The 17,487-nt window shown below is 44.1% G+C and overlaps 1 protein-coding gene across 2 annotated transcripts in view; it reads right to left on the bottom strand.

Annotated features, from left to right (window-relative positions):
* Positions 1 to 17,487, bottom strand: part of LOC126538464 (protein arginine N-methyltransferase 1-like) — an 87,981-nt gene that overhangs the window by 48,684 nt on the left and 21,810 nt on the right. Inside the window, exons 3-5 of one of the 2 annotated variants that reach the window (XM_050185307.3) lie at positions 14,571 to 14,609; positions 7,747 to 8,031; positions 2,214 to 2,291 (exon numbers count right to left, since the gene is read on the bottom strand). In XM_050185307.3, coding sequence (XP_050041264.2) covers positions 2,214 to 2,291; positions 7,747 to 8,031; positions 14,571 to 14,609 — 402 coding nt within the window. The remainder of the gene's footprint in view (positions 1 to 2,213; positions 2,292 to 7,746; positions 8,032 to 14,570; positions 14,610 to 17,487) is intronic. The other variant, XM_050185309.3, reaches the window with a different exon arrangement.

Raw genomic sequence — 17,487 nt, 5'->3', positions numbered from 1 at the left:
ATGGTAATTAAGGGTTACGGAATGTATTCCAAGGGAAGGGAAGCGGAGCAGGGGGCGGCAGTAAGTTAGGTGGGCAGATGAGATTAAAAAGTTTGAAGGGATGACATGGCAACAATTAGTACATGACCGGGGTAGTTGGAGAAGCATGGGAGAGGCCTATGCCCTGCAGTGGCTGATGATGATGATGTCTTAGGTCCAAAGGTATCAAAGCAGCAAACAAAGAAAGTGGCCAAAATCTGTGTTCTGAGAAATTGAGAAAAATGGTTGATACTTTATTTAGCTTTATACAGTTAAAATATCATGGTATGTACACTCCTAATGGGCTAATATGCACCAGGCATGTAGTCAGATTGACTGTTTATGCCTGTGTACCTTTTCTTCAAGGTGCGCTGCAGGTTGTCGGCACATGAGCACTGGCATGCTGAAGCCACAGAACAACGCTGATCTTTTTCAGCCATGCGCTTGGAGTTGTGAATGCCAGGCCAAGCTCCTTTAGTGTGCCTGTAGAGCTTCTTGCATTTCCTGCGTTGAATCTCAGGACCGCATTGGCTACAGCCGCTTCAATAGCGAACAACGAGGCATGCCGCTCCTTTGGCGCAAGTGCCCATATCATTGAGTGCAAGAACTCATTATTCTGGGTCTTGCCCCATTGGCATCGCAGCAGTAGCCTCTTATCAGAAAGTCTCTGATAGATCGGCAATAAGGAGTCGCAGACATGAGGAGGCAAGCTGCAGGGATGCTTTGGTGCAGGCTCGCCCTTAGCATTTGAAGCATTCTGCCGACACAAGTCAGACCCCGTTGGGCAAAAGGTGTGGTCGGCCACTTTATCATTTGATATGATGGGGTGATAAGTGACCATCACTGCCCTTTGCATTCACCAGCTCCAAGTGCACGATAGTGAAGGCTGTTTCGTCAGGGAGGAGGGAACCACGGCGTCGGCGGATTTAGCGATAAGATTTCGCTTCCGCTCTGTCGCCGCAATGGATGACATTTCCCAAAGTTTCTCTTCTGCTTCCTTCTTCTCATCCTCTAACAGCTGTGGCAGCAAAGTTTGCGTGTCAAGACGCACACGGCCGCTCTCCGCGATGCTGTTGACAGCTGACGAGCCCGTAGATCTAGCGTCCGTTAGGCCTACCGTGGCGACAGCGGCGACCGCTTCGGGGTCTGCACTGCCGATCACAGCGAAGTCGTCATCCTCGTCCCAAGTCGTTGTGAGACTCTTCTTGAAGTTCTCCGATAGCGATCGCCTCACTCGCTTCCCACATTTGTTCTTGGTGCTGAACTTCTTGATTGGCCAAACCATAGCTGCAGTCAGTCAACAACACCAAGCAGACGACGGGAAGGCCTCTAGGCCAATCGGGTGCCTAGATTTTTGTCACGTGCGCCGAGCAGCCAATACAATCGAGCGTTGGTACATCTCGATGAGGCGTTTTTTTCTAGAAAGCCAATGAGCAAGGACAGCCAGCGACGGCGAGAAATTGAAGGTGAAGGGCGGCTCTTTCAAACAAGATCAGGACGGCCGTGATAACCTGTATGCGACGGCCACTGTTCGACGCGGAAAAAGTGCCATTTTTGCTTAAATTTGCACTCAGATTCACCTCACAGGCATGTTACAAATTGAATTTGCGGCGAAAATAATGATAAGTGAAGCTAAAAACTTCGCAAATTAGTGCAAAAATGGTTCTAGATTCCCAAACTGTCAGCTTCAAAAAGTCGATTTTTTCGCAATTTTCGGCCTTTTAAGACCCGTGTCCCCTTAACTGTAATGCGCTGTTTGAAGACAGCGATAACAAATACAGCAATAAGGCTAGCAGCGATGATGACGTAGAATGAGCTCGGCATGTTCATTATTCAATACATGCTGTCTTCATTTTGTGAACGCTGTCCTTGCTTTTTGTTCGGTGTACAGTCCAGGTAAAAAATTTTTTTTTTTTTCTGGCTTCGAACTTTTGAGGATCGGCTTAGAATCGAGGCTGGCCTAGATTCAAGTAAATGCAGTACCAGCCCTGCGGTTTCGCCAAGATTACTGCGACAGTATATGCTATGCACTTATAGCCAATTTAGATGAAGTGAAATTTCGTTGCAGTTGGTCTTTAATTGCATATGCATTCAGTATTCAAGGAACACTACCTTCCAGGTATTTATTTTTTTCTTTTAGAATTCACTTTCCTCTATTCCTTGCTTTCTTCAACTTTGTTGCAGGTGTGACTCACCCCAATGACCTTGGCCGCACCTGCTTTGGCTGCAAACATGCTCAGGATGCCGGTGCCACAGCCCACGTCCAGCACCACCTGTGAAGAGGTACAAAAATTTACATACAGTCGGTCGCCCTGCTGCTGTTGCATGTGCCAGTTTGTTGGCTTTCTGTGCTTTCCCAACAAAAAGAAGCTGCTGAAGAAAACACGCGGGTCCGACCACTCCCTAAAGTTGCAACCCTAAACTTTTGATTCTGTCGCACATAATTTATTATTGCTGAAACTGTCTACCCTCAAGTTCCACCCACCCTGCTGAAATGGCTCTGTCGGTAGAAAGTAATGCGTTATTCTTGAAGGCGCAAGTTCATCTGATATTGCAGTCTTATCGGGTGTTCCCCAGGAATCAGTTTTGGGCCCTCTTCTTTTTTTAATATTTATCAATGATATAGTTGACCGGGTTTCCAGTCAGGTCAGATTGTATGCTGATGATTGTTGCATTTACCGTGATGTCACATGTTTAAGCGACTCCTATGAATTGCAAAGTGACCTCGACTCTGTCTTGGCATGGTGCAAAACATGGAACATGACATTAAATTTTTCAAAATGTAAAGTTCTGCAATTTACAAATAAAAAGCATCCCTTACCTACCCAGTACTCTTTATGCGACAGAAACTTGTCATTTGTTAAGAATTACAAGTACTTGGGTGTTATCTTCGCAAACAACCTTTCTTGGAACAACTACGTAAACCATACTGCTGCCAAAGCTAGCCGTGTGTTAAACTTTCTAAAACGCAATTTCAAGCAGGCACCTGCTGATTTGAAAGAGACACGCTACTTGAGCGTCCCATCTTAGAATATGGTTGTGCGACTTGAGACTCTGAAACAAAAACACTTATCAGCGAACTTGAACGAATTCAAAAACGAGCAGCAAGGTTTGTGTATGCAAACTATGATTTCACCAAAAGCTCCTCTAAGATGTGTAAAAATTTGGGCTGGCCTCTATTGCAAGACAGATGCAATTACCTTAGACTTAAGCTATTTTACAATATTTTTTATAGGCGCAACAGGTTTGTTTAAAGATTTATGCATGAAACCTCCCAGCTATATATCCTCCCGTTTAGATCATTCTTTAAAGGTTCAAGAATACCAGTGCTGTATAAATGTCTTTAAAAACTCATTTTTTCACAATAAAGTGCATGACTGGAATAAATTGCCAGTAGAAGTTGTCTTAGCCTCGCAATCTTCTTTTGAAAGTGCTCTGTCACGCCTTTTGTTGAATTTGTGTGTGTGTGTGTGTGTGTGTGGATTGGATTGGCCAAGTTTCAGCCACTTGATGTCAATGGCGATGCTGCGTTTGGGCAACGAGGCATTGGTTTGGGTATCACTTTTGTGCCACGTTTGCCGTATTTTCGTTTTTTGAGCCTCGGTGGCTGCCCGAAATCGTCCGAATTATCCGAGGTGGGCTGGAATCCGTCCGAATTAACGAGAGTTTCATCCCGTAAACTCCTATATATAATTGTAGGGACCAGGCGCAGGTCGGATTTTCCGAATTAACGGAAGTTGAATTAACGAGCTTTCACTGTATAAGGTCACCTATTTTCTGGTGAATCTGGTATTTAGGAATCCCCATTATTTAGGCCTTTCGATGGTCCCCAGCAAGTCTACATTATAAGTCAAAAATAAATCGCAGAGCACACCAGAGCCACGTGGTGGACGCTGCCAATCGGATACCTCAGAATGGCCTTCAAGCATTTGATATTTGCGCACTTGTTTTGGTGGGGAGGAGACAACTGAAGCAGCAAATTTGAAGACAGAGAAATTTACCATCTGACAAGACAAAGATAATCTGGATCGACAAGGGTAGTACGGTAGTGCGATTAAAAGACGAAACAGAAGAAGACACATAGGGACACACACAGTGCTGTGTGTCCCTATGCGTCTTCTTTTCTCCCGTCTTTTAATCGTGCTACCGTACTCTCCTTCAAGATGCATTACCAACAAGCCCACATTGCAACCCTCGCGGATCGAAAAAACACCAGTCTTTTTCCACGGCTAATCCCTGGCTGATACAACAAACGTTTTAGAGCACTTTCACTTTAGCTTTTCAGTGGAGATGTTTCAGAATTGGGTAGAGAACTACACAGTAATTAAAAAATTATTCATAACAACTTCATTTTTTAGGCACTTTTCACGATGCAAAAGCCGCATCCATGCCATTTTCGACAGGAAGCTCCAAACTGCGTGAACATGTGTGCCTTGCAGTAACCAATTGGCCCGATCTTCACATGTTTTCGAAGATTCGCACCACTTTTGTCACCGTTCCCTCTGTCAACGTCGTGTGATCATTTCTATCATTGCTGCTGACTGACTGATGAGCCTTGTACCACCACTCCAGGTGTTTAACCAAATATACTAAACATTAGAACATCCACTATTTGATTAGATTCGGTGATATTCGAGCATTCGCATATCCCTACTTTACTGCGCAAGCTTGTGCCCAGAAATAGAAGCAACACTGACAGCAGTACCAATGACGACGGCAAGCACGATTGTTGGTTGTTGAAATCAGAGCTGCCACTTGAACGTGTCAGCTAGTTATACATGACTCATTTTATAAACGAATTCAGGCATAATCACCAGGAGCTCACGTGCATTCAAGAACATACACCGTTATTCACTTCATGCACACTTGTGATTAGACAAATTTTCTTTATTTATTTGTTACCTGCATCGCCCCGTAGGGCATTACAGCAGGGAGGTTACAGACTTGAATGAATATATGAACAAATTATTTCAATGCATGGAAAAAAGGATCATTTTCTGTGATTTATACAATGTTCAATAACAAACTGTTCCAATCTCGGACAGCTCTAACAAAAAAGGAATAACGGAATACGTCACCCCTACAAGAAAATTCCCTGACCTTCAAACAGTGGTCAAGTTGCTTAGATATGTAGTGTAGTGCCTGGATCGCGGTTTATACCTGCTTTAGAATAATAAATATTGTGGAAAAATTTTAATCTGATACGCCTTCTACGATCCTTCAGCTCTTTCCATTTAAGTTTGCTTTCTGTCATGCTAAGCTGCCGGCTATAGTTACCAAGAACGAATCTAACTGCCATATTCTGGATTTTTTCTAATTTATTTAGAAGCTCAGATGTGTGTGGATCCCAACAAACACACCCATATTCAAGTGTTGAACGCACATGACTGAAATACAACTGCGTCTTTAAGCTACTTGGTAAATGACTAATATTGCACCACAAGAATCCCAAACTGATCCCTTATTTCCAATACAGTAAAAGCTCGTTAATTCACTACTCGTTAATTCGAAATTTCGGATAATTCGAACTAGTTGCCGCGGTCCGTCCCACAATGTATTGAAAGCGATATGTAACACATCCCGCTAATTCACACTGAAATCCGCACCGCCACCGATAATTCGAACTCCGCATCATCGTGGATGGGGAGAGTGCTAGTGCGCGGGTCGCGCAGCTTTGCTTTTTCGATCAGCGGCAAGGACGATAATACCCTCGCCGCGCGCCATGTTCTTTGCGTACGAGCGTGCGAGGGTGAGCCGGCGAACGCGGCTCAATCTCGCATGCGCGAGAGGGGGAGTTGGGGCGGAGCGCGCCCTCTCTTGTCGCGCGCGAGGCGAGGGAGGGACCGGGGGACGATCTTCGGCGGTTGAGGCAGCTGCTGCTTACGGCGCGGCCATGCGGCCGCCGCATCTTGAAAGCGATCTGCGTCGTGGCCAAAGTGCGCGCCCGCGTGGGCCTCGTCTTCAAAGCGATCTGCGATGTTTGCAGAGTGCGCGTATTGCCGGTAGCTTCATATGCGATGTGCTTGCTACGTTTCGTTCGCGTTGAAGCGAGGGCTGTACGAACGTCAATTCGCTGGCTGCTACTGCTGCGTGCCCTCACTCCAGCGTTTTTCAGCGAGTTTCCGCGGTCATCGAGCGAGATGCGTTCATGCTCACCTGTGCGCGCGTGACACAGTGCTTGTTAATTTAGTTGGCAAATGCTCACGAGTTTATACGTCCAATAAAACTATTATCCTTACTTCGTATAGCTATCTACTAATTTTCTATCGCAATCGATGCTTCGCTTTTTGCGCGAGACGGAGACTTTATTTTTCTCCGCCCCAGTCAGCGCGACAAACGCGCGGATGGAGCAAGAGCCATCTCGACGTCGGGCGCGTCGGACTGCGCTGGCCACGTCCGGTTACGTTGGCTGCGCCAGAGCTTCGAAGTATAGACGTTGTTCACGCCAACGTGACGTAGCGTGTGCGCGCGTGCTCACGCCACGTCAGACTATATACGCGCCTTAACCGAGCGATTTTTTTCTCTGACTTTCATTAGTTCGAATTTTGTATAATTCGAATGTTCATAGCATTCCCGCGGAATTCGAATTAACGAGCTTTTACTGTATAGTTAACATGCTTGTTCCATCATGTCAGAAGTAAAAAAACACACCTAGATATTTAAATTTCTTGCTTATGTTTAGAGTTGAATCATGAATTCTATACCTATACGGATGATTAGCTCGTTTTCTTGTGAGGGTGACGTGAACAGTTGCATTTATATTTAATGACATATCCCAACGCACACACCAGTCTGCTATAGTATTTAGGTCAACTTGCAGGATTTGTGAATCGGAAATGGCATCTACAACTCTATAAGCAACACAATCATCGGCAAACATCCTGTATGAAGGCTGTATAACAGTTGAAATATCATTATTACACAACAAAAACAATAGTGGCCCTAACACTGAGCCTTAGGGAACTCCCGACGTAACTGATGCATATTGCAAAGATATACCGTTCAGAACCACAGCCTGTTTCCGCAATGACAAATATTCGTCATGCCACGCTATTATTTTACCATCCAAGTTATAAGCTTTTAATTTGGAGAGTAAGAGACAGTGTGCAACTAGATCAAATGCTTTACTGAAATCTAAGAAAACGCAGTCCACAACTTGTTGCTTACCAAATGCCAAGGCTAAAATCGTGAATAAACTATACCAACTGTGTATTGCAAGATAAACCACGCCTGAAACCATGTTGGCTGGGGCTTAGCAGATTATGTTTAGTTAAATGGGCCATAACGCAACTGTATATTACATGCTCCATAATTTTGCAGGTTATACTAGTTAAGGAAACGGGCCAGTAATTCTGAACGGAGTTACGCACCGCACTCTTATGTATGGGCACAACTCGTGCTAATTTCCAATCATCAGGCATGTCGATTTCATTGAGGGACTTCTGAAACAACCAGGCGAAATAAAAGCATAACGCATCCGCACAATTCTGTATGATAGTGGCAGGAATGTCATCAGGGCCACATGCCTTAGCCTGGTTCACATCTTTTAACAATTTTTTCACCATAGAATAATCACCATAAAATCGGCGACAACAGCCAAAAAGTTCTGACGGAAGAAGGCGTGTCTCGTTATACCTTTACATTTGTTAGCCGGAGAAAAACAGTTGCAGGAATAACGTAAACATGCCCATATAGTGGAAATAAATGGAGGTCGCTTTGCTTGCTCACCTTTCCCTTGAAGAGGTGCTTGTTGTGGTACATGGAGTTGCGGTAGGTGGCCGTGCGCACCTCATCCTTGAGCATCTCCTCGTGGATGCCAAAGTGGGCGTACGAGTCAAAGTAGTAGTCCTTGGAGGTCATCTCCTCGGGCAGGAAGGTGGTGAGGCCGGTCATCTCCTTCTGGCACCGCCAGCAGTAGATGGCCCCCGAAGGGCCCGCCTCCTCTCCACCCCCACCAGGTGGCGCTGGGGCCGCATCATTCACGTGGTTCTGCTCAGCCTTGTGGGGTGTCACCTGCACAACAAAACGGAATGCACCCCTGCATGCAGAGGACTACGAGGAGAAGACACCTGGGAGCAGCAAACAGGTGTGGCTGGCATTGCTGGTGGTACCAGCGGAATACAGTCCAGACTGATAAATGTATATCTCCGAAACCTGCACTCAAAACCGAACAGGCTGCTGCTGTTGAGTATAATGAACATTACAGTAACAATGTCCTGCAAGCAGTAATACGGCAAAAAGTATAGACAGCAGGGCAAGTTGGTATGATCTCATTCTTGAAAACCGAGCACTTTAACAAGTGCAAGACGACTTACAAGTATGAGTGCAATCATCTTGCGCTCACCCAGTCTCTAACAGCACAGTTTTCAAGAAAGTAATGCAGATAGTTCTGCTAAGATAAAACTTTGCAGATGACTGCTTGATTTTTGCGCCGGTATCTTATTTAGAGGATCAGATTAAGCTCAACCGAAACCTTCAGGCGTTTGGGAGTTGGTGTGACAAGTGGGAAATGCGAATTAATTTTGATAAGACCACATACACGCATATCACTGCAGAAAAGAATATTTTTACTTTTCAGTACGATATTCAAGGCTACAATCTAGTTAATATTCCTTGTTTCAAATATCTTGGTGTGTCTATTTCGCATGATTTAAAATGGCACAATCAAGTAGAAAGAGTGTGCCCTGCGGCACAGAAGAAATTGGGTTTTTTAAGAACAAAACTGGGGAGGGCAACAAAAGATGTTAAACTGCTGGCTTACAGATCTCTTATTCGACCATCCCTAGAATATGCGTTAGTAGCATGGGTGCCCCATCAAAAGGTAATGTGGGCCAAAATAGAGAAGGTGCAACGCCGGGCGGCGCGCTTTATTTGTTCGAAATATAGAAGGACAGGCTCAGTTTCGGCGATGTTAAAGTCTTGCGATCTTGAATTATTGGAAGATCGGTGCAAGAAGCAGAGAGTAAAAACGTTATTTCAAATAATTCACGGCGAACTAAAAATTAATAAAGATTTGTATTTAAAACCTCCAGGCAGACTGAGCTCCCGCTTAAATCATAGTGAAGCTATTCTACCATACTTGTCCCGAACCAATGCCTTTCGTTGTTCGCTCTTCCCAGAGTCACTAGAGCTGTGGAACAAGCTGCCTGCAGGAATTGTTTGCAGTTCTGATACTGCATTGTTTACAAATGCAATCAAGGTTCTTTACTAAAACTGTACCACGTGGATATTGCAAGGTGTTTTTCTTTTCTTTCTTTATCTTTTTCCTTTTTTTCTGTTTGTGTGCGTGCGGCAGCTGGTTGAACATTTGATACATGTCTTACAGTCTGTATATCGTATCTTGTATTGTATCCGTAGGACACTGTAGTGCATGTGCATATTTCTTTTGTATCTGACTGTCTTGTATGAACGTATATGTAACATCCCTCCCTGTTATGACCCTCAACTGAGGGTTGGCAGTATTTCTAAATAAATAATTACTCCGAAGTACTTGTCTTCCCTTCTTCCTGGTCTCTGCTGTGTTTTTCAGAATGTTGACTTTGTATAATTTCATTCTCAACCCTTTCAGACTCCTTCAGTGTCTTTTTTTTTTACTTTTCATGCAGGTTCAAATGACGTCCCAATCACTGCTACACAGCAGCTAAGATACATTAGTGTAACACGAGCCAGTGACACGTCCTACCGCAACCGCTACATGTACCTGGGACGAAGCAATGAAAAAAGAAAAAGGCACAGCTTGCCTACTCAGAAAACAGGCACACCAGTGATTCAAATCAGCGTTAGCTAATGCTCAAAATGAGTGCAAAATGCAAGCAGCAACAGTGAGTGCCAGGACACACACCATGCTTGGGCAGCATCCCTGGCAGCACATCGTGACAAGAGCCGCCAGGGGCTTATGTGAAAGAGCATATTTCAAACAAAAAAGATGTGCCCGTATCAGTGCCCATTAGGGGTGTGCTAATGTGCTAATACTCTTGAAAAATAAATTGAATAGCCACTATTTGCAAATATGAATATTTTTCTGACAGTTTCGAATACTTCACACTGTCAGCTGTGCACAATAAAAAAAATTAACAAGCAATAACGAAGCAAATATCATATTTGCCGCAGTGGGCATAAAGAACACGATGTTACTTAAAGCAAGCTGCATCATCTAAAAAGCAAGACTTTTAAAGCAAAACTTTTTTTTTTTTTCAGCACAAAAAGGCAGACACAGTTTTGAGCACTTAAGTGCTGTTAAGCACTTAACTGCAGTAAAATGCCATCTTGTTCAAGATTCAGGAACCACAATATCTTGTCAAATAAAAATGCAGGTCATTGACTATGACTATGCTTGTTGGTAAATTGTACATGTGAGAGATTGATTGCAATGGCTTTGGTGGGTCTCCCACATTGTTGGTAGGCAAATTTCTCAGCTGCTACTATGTGCACATTTTGACAGATCATCTACGACGTCCCTCACATCCTGCATTTTATGCTGTGAAAAAGTGTGCATGACTTCATCTTGAGATGACCACTGCTACAATGTCTTCTGCACTTTGCTACTTTCACACTCCCTAACTTGGCTTTCCATGTCTCCTGCATCATACTTTTTTGTCATATTTATTGACACTGCATGATAAGCCCTCAGTTCTTTGCTGATGCCATGTTGCACTGAGATCTCTTTCCCGTCACCCCTGTTGCTTCAATGAAGAACCAACCAAAATAGAGGAAAGGATCAAGCTGGACAACTAAATGCCAGCAGATTTAAAAGGCACTTCTACAGTGACAGGTAAAAAACGGTCACACACCAAATGTTGTGGTGAAGCACCAGTGACTCAAGATTTCATTCTCTGTTCCAGTAGAGCTCAATGTGTAATAGCGGGTAGCAGTTGGCACTTTCTCTTGAAGATTGTATGCCTTTATACTGTGGACTAAGGGCTGTGGCTTCTGAGCCAGACAGCCCTTAGTCTCGGAGACTCGGAGAGTGACACGGGCAGACAAACATGGAGCATCACCTTTACTCGGCCATGTCCAGGTATGCCAACTGCTGTCAGTGCAGCTGCCCAGTACGCCATACACAGCACAGCACATGGCATCATCTGCACTATGTGCATTAATCAGGGTGTCTACCAAGTTCACATTTCCAAATTCCCTGAGTTTTCCAGGTTTTCCTCGAGTGCCTTTGCAATATTACCTGAATGACACAGAACTAGGTTTAATGTCAGGACAGGCGAAACCATGTCGCCCGATGCTGTTACTTTCTAGTAAACATGTGAAAAAAAAAAAACAAGTTGAAAAATTGCAAATCGAGTCGGACATTCTCAAATACAAATAAAAAGGAGATGCATAAAGCAAATATTTTCAAATATGAGCTATTTCTATCAACTGATAGCAAGCTCAGTGGTACGAGGCCCGAACTTTGTCACAATTGAGATTCTCGCTCAACAGCTTGCAAGTCAACCTCAACTGTCCTGACATACTCTCAGCCCGTGCACGATGCCTTGTTGATGTCTTTCACTGCTTTAAAGATTTTATTTTAGTTTGGATAAGGGACACCTGCATCTCGGCATCAGCCAACACTGTTTTTTGAGCACAAGCTCCTTCAAAACAGTGGCTGCACACTTCCTTTCCCGTTCATTCCTCAATGCATAGGTCCTTTCCGTTCTCGTCCTCCTTCCGCCGCTTGTTTGCCCCCACAGACCATTTGAGGCATCTTTTTGGTCAGTTGTACAGTCAACGTCCGATTTCTTTAATTCCCTAGGGGCCGAGAGAACGTCAGAGAAATCGGCCAGTTGGAAAAGAACGCACGTCTTTACTGCCCTTAAATGGGACACTAAAGCGAAACAATAAATCAGTTTAGACTAATGAAGCATTGTTTGAAAACCCTGCAGGCAGTCATTTCAAAAAAATTGTTTGATGATTAGATGAGAAAATGAAGGCCCAATATCAGTATTTGAATTTCGCGCCGAAACCCCAGCGCCGGTATGTCAGCGTGACTTCAGGGACTGCAAAGTATGTTTTTGCATTTGGGCCGCGTTGGCTGAGTGAATAAAGGTTCCCGAAACTTGCCATGTTTAATATTTGGTTCCTTTAGAACACAATGTAGTCAATCTGTACCGTTATATATAATTAGTAGGCCCTAGAAGATGCCATCAAAATCCAAGACATCACAGCCCCCAGGTGCGGGAACTTAAGTAGGCGTCGCCACGCGTATTTCGTTCTTGCGCTTTTTCTGGCTTACCAAACGTCTTATCCTTGTAAGAGTGGTGTTCTTGGTGTTGTAGAATGGTAATTTACTGATGCAGAAGAAATCATTTTTCGCTTTAGTGTCCCTTTAAGGACTCAAGCTGCCACAGGCACATTCGAAAAAGCTCTGAAGGCCTATGGGTGCACGTATTAGTCATATCGGTACTCGTACTGTGAGAGGAGATACCGGGTGCCCATGTGTATAATTAAGGAATACATACTGTGTCCCGTGGCAATACACGCTTGTTATGCTTCACCACAATACTTTTTGCGTATGCTTCAGAAAGTACATTTCTGTACAGAGACAAAGCTGACTTTCAGGAACCGGCATTATGCAACGCACCGTTTTGTCCAAGCTTCCAAGCCAATCATGAGGACCACAAATATGGAGTCGGTGCTATTGCTGACAGCGGCGAACTCTTTCAATGAAAAACACTGCACCTAACAGCAACAAGCTTAATGGCGAACGTCAAAGCAGCTAGGCATAGCGTTGTCGCAGTGGTGGCTATGGCTGCCAGCGGATCTGCGTGCAAGAGCGCCGGTTCAAGGCGGCGAGGTAATCAAAACGGCAGCGGTGGTGGCTTTGATTAATGCCGTTTCGGACCAGCGGTCCTGGCAAAAAACTCTAGAAAATCGGACGGCGTGGGTTCTTGTGTCCGAAATTTCAGACGTGGTGGTACCTCGAAGCCGTCCGAAAAGTCGGTCGTTCACTGTACACCGGCAACTCCTCCAGCCGACGACATGATTCATTAAGATTCCTGCATGTTACTCGAGCCAGCATTACAGCAGCTTTCATTCCCTTTCAATAAATTTACAGCTTATTTTCCCTGATAGAAGCACAAATTCCCTGAGTTTTTCCAGACTACTCAATATCCCTGAGAATTCGCGGTTTTTCCGGTTGGTAGACACCCTGATTAATAACCTTGCAGTTAGTTATCTTGCCAATGTTTCATTCATTTACATTAAGCCAATGTTTCATTCATTTACATTAAGGTGACATGGGTAAACAATGTAAAATAGCAAATCAAAATTTAACATATAGTTTGTCAGAGGTTATAGAATAAGTGACAGTACGACCATATGAAAATCAAATATAGAATAAGAAACTCATGCCAACAGCTACTGAGCAAAAGTAGTTTTCTTCTTCAGGCTGCTTATACATTTTAAAGTAAACACACAAATTTGCTAGAACACACTCACTTCCATGCAGTATTTGCTTCACCCCTATTTAAAATAATGGCCATAAGGTAAAGTGGGCAGAGCAGGTTGCTGCTACAACACGCAAGTCTTGAAATGTACTATATAAGGACATACCAGGAAGGACATCGAAGGGCCAAAGATTCGCTACTAAAGGTGCCTGAGGCAAAGATCGCTCAACAATAGTGAGAGAGTGCCACTGGATCTGTGCCTAACAACAATTGTTGCTTAAACTGGCTGCTTCTTTTTGGCATCTAATAGCACTGCCAACATTTTCAACTCTTACTTTGCTATAGTTTTTCTGGCCATGACTAATGGTTTCCTTTAGACATGAAAAGTAGAACAATTAGAATGTAGAATGCCTCATATAGCATCGAGTTAAAATCTATGCATAACAGTATCAAGGCATCTATTGCACTGGCACTTACGAATTCCCAGATTTCTCCCGCTTTTTGCCGACTTGTTTTTATGAAAATTCCTTGACAGTCTACAACACTAGACGTTGAGGTGCAAGGGGAGAAAATATGGCTTATAGCTTACCAAGTGGTTACCATCTCAGCCCATAATTTCCAACATTATTACCAGTAATATACACTTCAGAAGAATGGCCTGCTTGGAGAGTTGGTGTTCCATTCTTGAGGCGAGCAGCCCGAAAAAACACTTATTACGAAGGCAAGGAAGATTAACTGTTGGTAGTCAGCACTGCCTTTGTCTTCCTCGCCTTCGTAATAAGTTATTTTTCGTGCTACTCGCCTCAAAAACTAGCAGCAAGTTGTAAATCAGGTGGGATGCACTACGAGATTTGAGTGAATCATGTGTTCTCCAATATTCCAACCTCCTACTCGCAAAGCCAGCAAGGCACCATAATTTGCAGACTGAGCAGGTTCAGTTAAAAATCTTGCTTCCTTCTGGCATACCACTAGCTTCACCATAACCACAGTAGGTACCAATTTCCTCGATTCACAGTAACTGAAGTGAAAATTCCATTTTCCCCCTGAATTTTCCAGAACTGATAAATTTCCTGAAATTTCCAGGTTTTCCCTGATGGTAGACAACACCGCAAAAATGAGTGATGCAGAGCATTATTGCCACCAGGGTGCTGCCCGAGAGTGGTGGTAGGGGCTCACCTGGGGGCCGTTCACAGAGCCGGAGCCTAATCGCATCTCCTAGAAAGAGGAAGCAAGGGCTTAAGTGAGCGCACCGGCCGTGCTCCTCAGTCATCGTTCCTTTTGGCCCTCAGTGCTAGAACCTCAACAAAGTGCTATCCCGCAAACCAAGCTGTCGAACCACTCCGCCTAGGCATAAAAGCAAGCTAGGCCAATCACTGCTCCTTACGACAGCCAAAAGGAACCATAACTGCATGCTAACAAAGAAACCCTCCGGTACCAATTACTTGCCACATGAATATCCTTTAGCAGATCTGGGCCAGCTCGTTGGACCTCACTTTGAACATGCATTTGATACAAGGTAAGACACTGAAGTGAAGCATACAGTACAAATGACTACCAGCTATTCTGCAACATGCAGCTTCAGTGACGGCAGAAAGAGTCACAAAAAATTTTAAAAAATGCCCGTTTGAGTGCACCAACCTGCACGTTGAAGAAAGGCAACTCAATGTTCACTTCATTAAGCACGAGCAGCACCCCAATGATGATGATGATGTATGGGGTTTTATGGCGCAAGGGCCAGGTATGGCCAAAGAGCGCCATCACCCCAATGAGGCTCCCCGAATCAACATTATTGGAAACAGCCTCGGTGGTCGCCACACTGTCACAGGTGTAACAAAGATACTTGCTGCGTGCACTAGCAACAGTTCCCATGTTCAACAGGCACTTTTCAATGCATATCGAGTCATGGCCTTGGAAATTCGCAAGCGCATCACTGCTACCCACAGTGCACTCAATTTCCATCACTTGATACCAAGTGCTTCTGGTGGCACCATCACAAGCGATGATTGTGCACTAACTAAAGTGATTAGCACTAACAATACCCTAAAAGCACATTTTCACTGTTGTAGGGTTTGTGTGTGTGACACTGAAATCTCTAGCTACTATGTTTTATATGCCACTCGGTAGCATCTGGTGCATCTTGCAAACATTGTTATCTGTACAATATGCACAAACAGAGAATGAAGAAAGGAGCACGCTGTCAACGATGTAACTTCTGGGAGTCACAATCCTTGCTTTCCCAACAAGCTTCAGAGTTCATGACTGACATCGTCAGCAACCAACTAATTAATAGCCTGCAAGCAGCAATACCACTTGTTTTTCGCACAAGTATGATGTGTTAAGGATTCTCCAGTTCTGATGACTGCTGCTGTCTTGCCAAATTACATGCATTTTGCACTGTTGTTCCTCTGCAATTAACTTAATCCAAGGTCTAGGATGAAACTATTCCACCAAAGAGGCTAATATCACTACAAGTGTGAGAACATTTAACAAGTTGCATCCAGAGTTATTGCAGAGTTGCATCCAGCACAGTTATTCGCTGACTGCACACGACAGTGCTGATGTCGAGGAACTCCCATTTTTTTTTGCCCTCGAAACACATCCTTGGTCAAATCTGCTCCACAGTCTTAATGCAGCGCCTCGCACGAGGAATCAGTCCCATGATCTGAAGGCTGTTCATGTAGGAACAAAACCTTTGTGTGGTTTACCAGAGGAATCTGCTGTATAGGTACTAGGTAGGCTGTAAGATCTGTTATAATAGAAATTTGACATTTCGATGGGAAAATGCCGCGACACTCTGAAGGGTTCATAATGCAAAAAAGAGGTGAGGCGTGCAGACAGGACACAAGAGTAGAGAAGTGGACAACACGAACGCCGACTATCAACTGAAGGGAGCACTGAGGCGAAAAAAGAAAAGACACAAAACTCATCTGCGCAAGCTCAGGAATGGTATCACCACGTGTCAGTCGGGTACATGTGCCGGTCTACGTGAGAGATAACCGTTAAGGCAGTTAATCTCTTCCTTGTGTAAAGTAATCGAAGGCTGACTCACGCATGCACTTCCACCATTACAGATGTGCCATGCCTCTACCATAAGATGCGTATCTTCATTCTTATGCCTGTACAACATCGCGCATTCATCTAACTGTGGCGTGCAGTTACAATCTTGGCAATGTAGGGAAAGATTAGAAGGCGATCCACTGATTAACATTTTATGTTCCATTAGCCTCCGATTGATACACCGCCCCGTTTGCCCAACACAGAACTGGCCACAGCTAAGGGGAATTTTATAAACCACACCCATACGACAGTCAGTAGACCTGTTGTTCTTATTGTGCTTCAATGGACAAATATCTATTCTTTTTTTGCATTTTACCTGCTCCTTTTTCCTCTGTACGGCAGCGCATATCTTACCTAGCTCATTGGGAGCAGTGAAAGCAACATTATCATATCTACTTGCAGCCGTTTTAAGCCTGCGAGCCTGTGCGACACTGAATGAATGTTCGGAACAGTCACTACTCTTTTTTTGCTATTACTGTTTTTTTGTAATCCCGTCCATCCCCCTTGAAACCAACTTCATTTAGGCGCTCAGCCACAGTGGCCACTGCTACACTAGGATAACCTGCTTCTAATAGGCGCCGGACCTGCGCATTAAAACTGGCGCTCATTTTGTGCATGCAGGATCTGGTGAGAGAAGACTTAAGGCACAACAAGCCAATTCCGTTTTTTACTATTTTGGAATGCTCGGATTGAAAGTTTAGCAACAGCTTCGAAGATCTTGGGGAGTACTGCCAACAAACGTGATTTTGTTCGAAGACCAAGGAAATGTCAAGAAACTGAATTACACGTCGCTGAGAAAATTCCTTGATACACTTTAATCCTCCTCTATAAAGTTTAAATTGCTCACTTACTGAGGTAGCAGCGGAATCGAATTCTTCCCTATTGCAGAAAATCAGGTAATCATCAACGTGACGAAATATCTTAATAACGCCATCACCTAAGGCTTTGTTTAAGCAGCTGTCAACCTTATTCAGGTAAATATTGCTAAGAATAGGGGCAACCTTTGAGCCAATACAAATGCCTGATTTCTGCAGAA

The sequence above is a fragment of the Dermacentor andersoni genome, chromosome 4 (assembly GCF_023375885.2).
Source record: "Dermacentor andersoni chromosome 4, qqDerAnde1_hic_scaffold, whole genome shotgun sequence".
Taxonomy (NCBI): domain Eukaryota; kingdom Metazoa; phylum Arthropoda; class Arachnida; order Ixodida; family Ixodidae; genus Dermacentor; species Dermacentor andersoni.
This window is presented reverse-complemented; position numbering and strand designations above follow the sequence as displayed.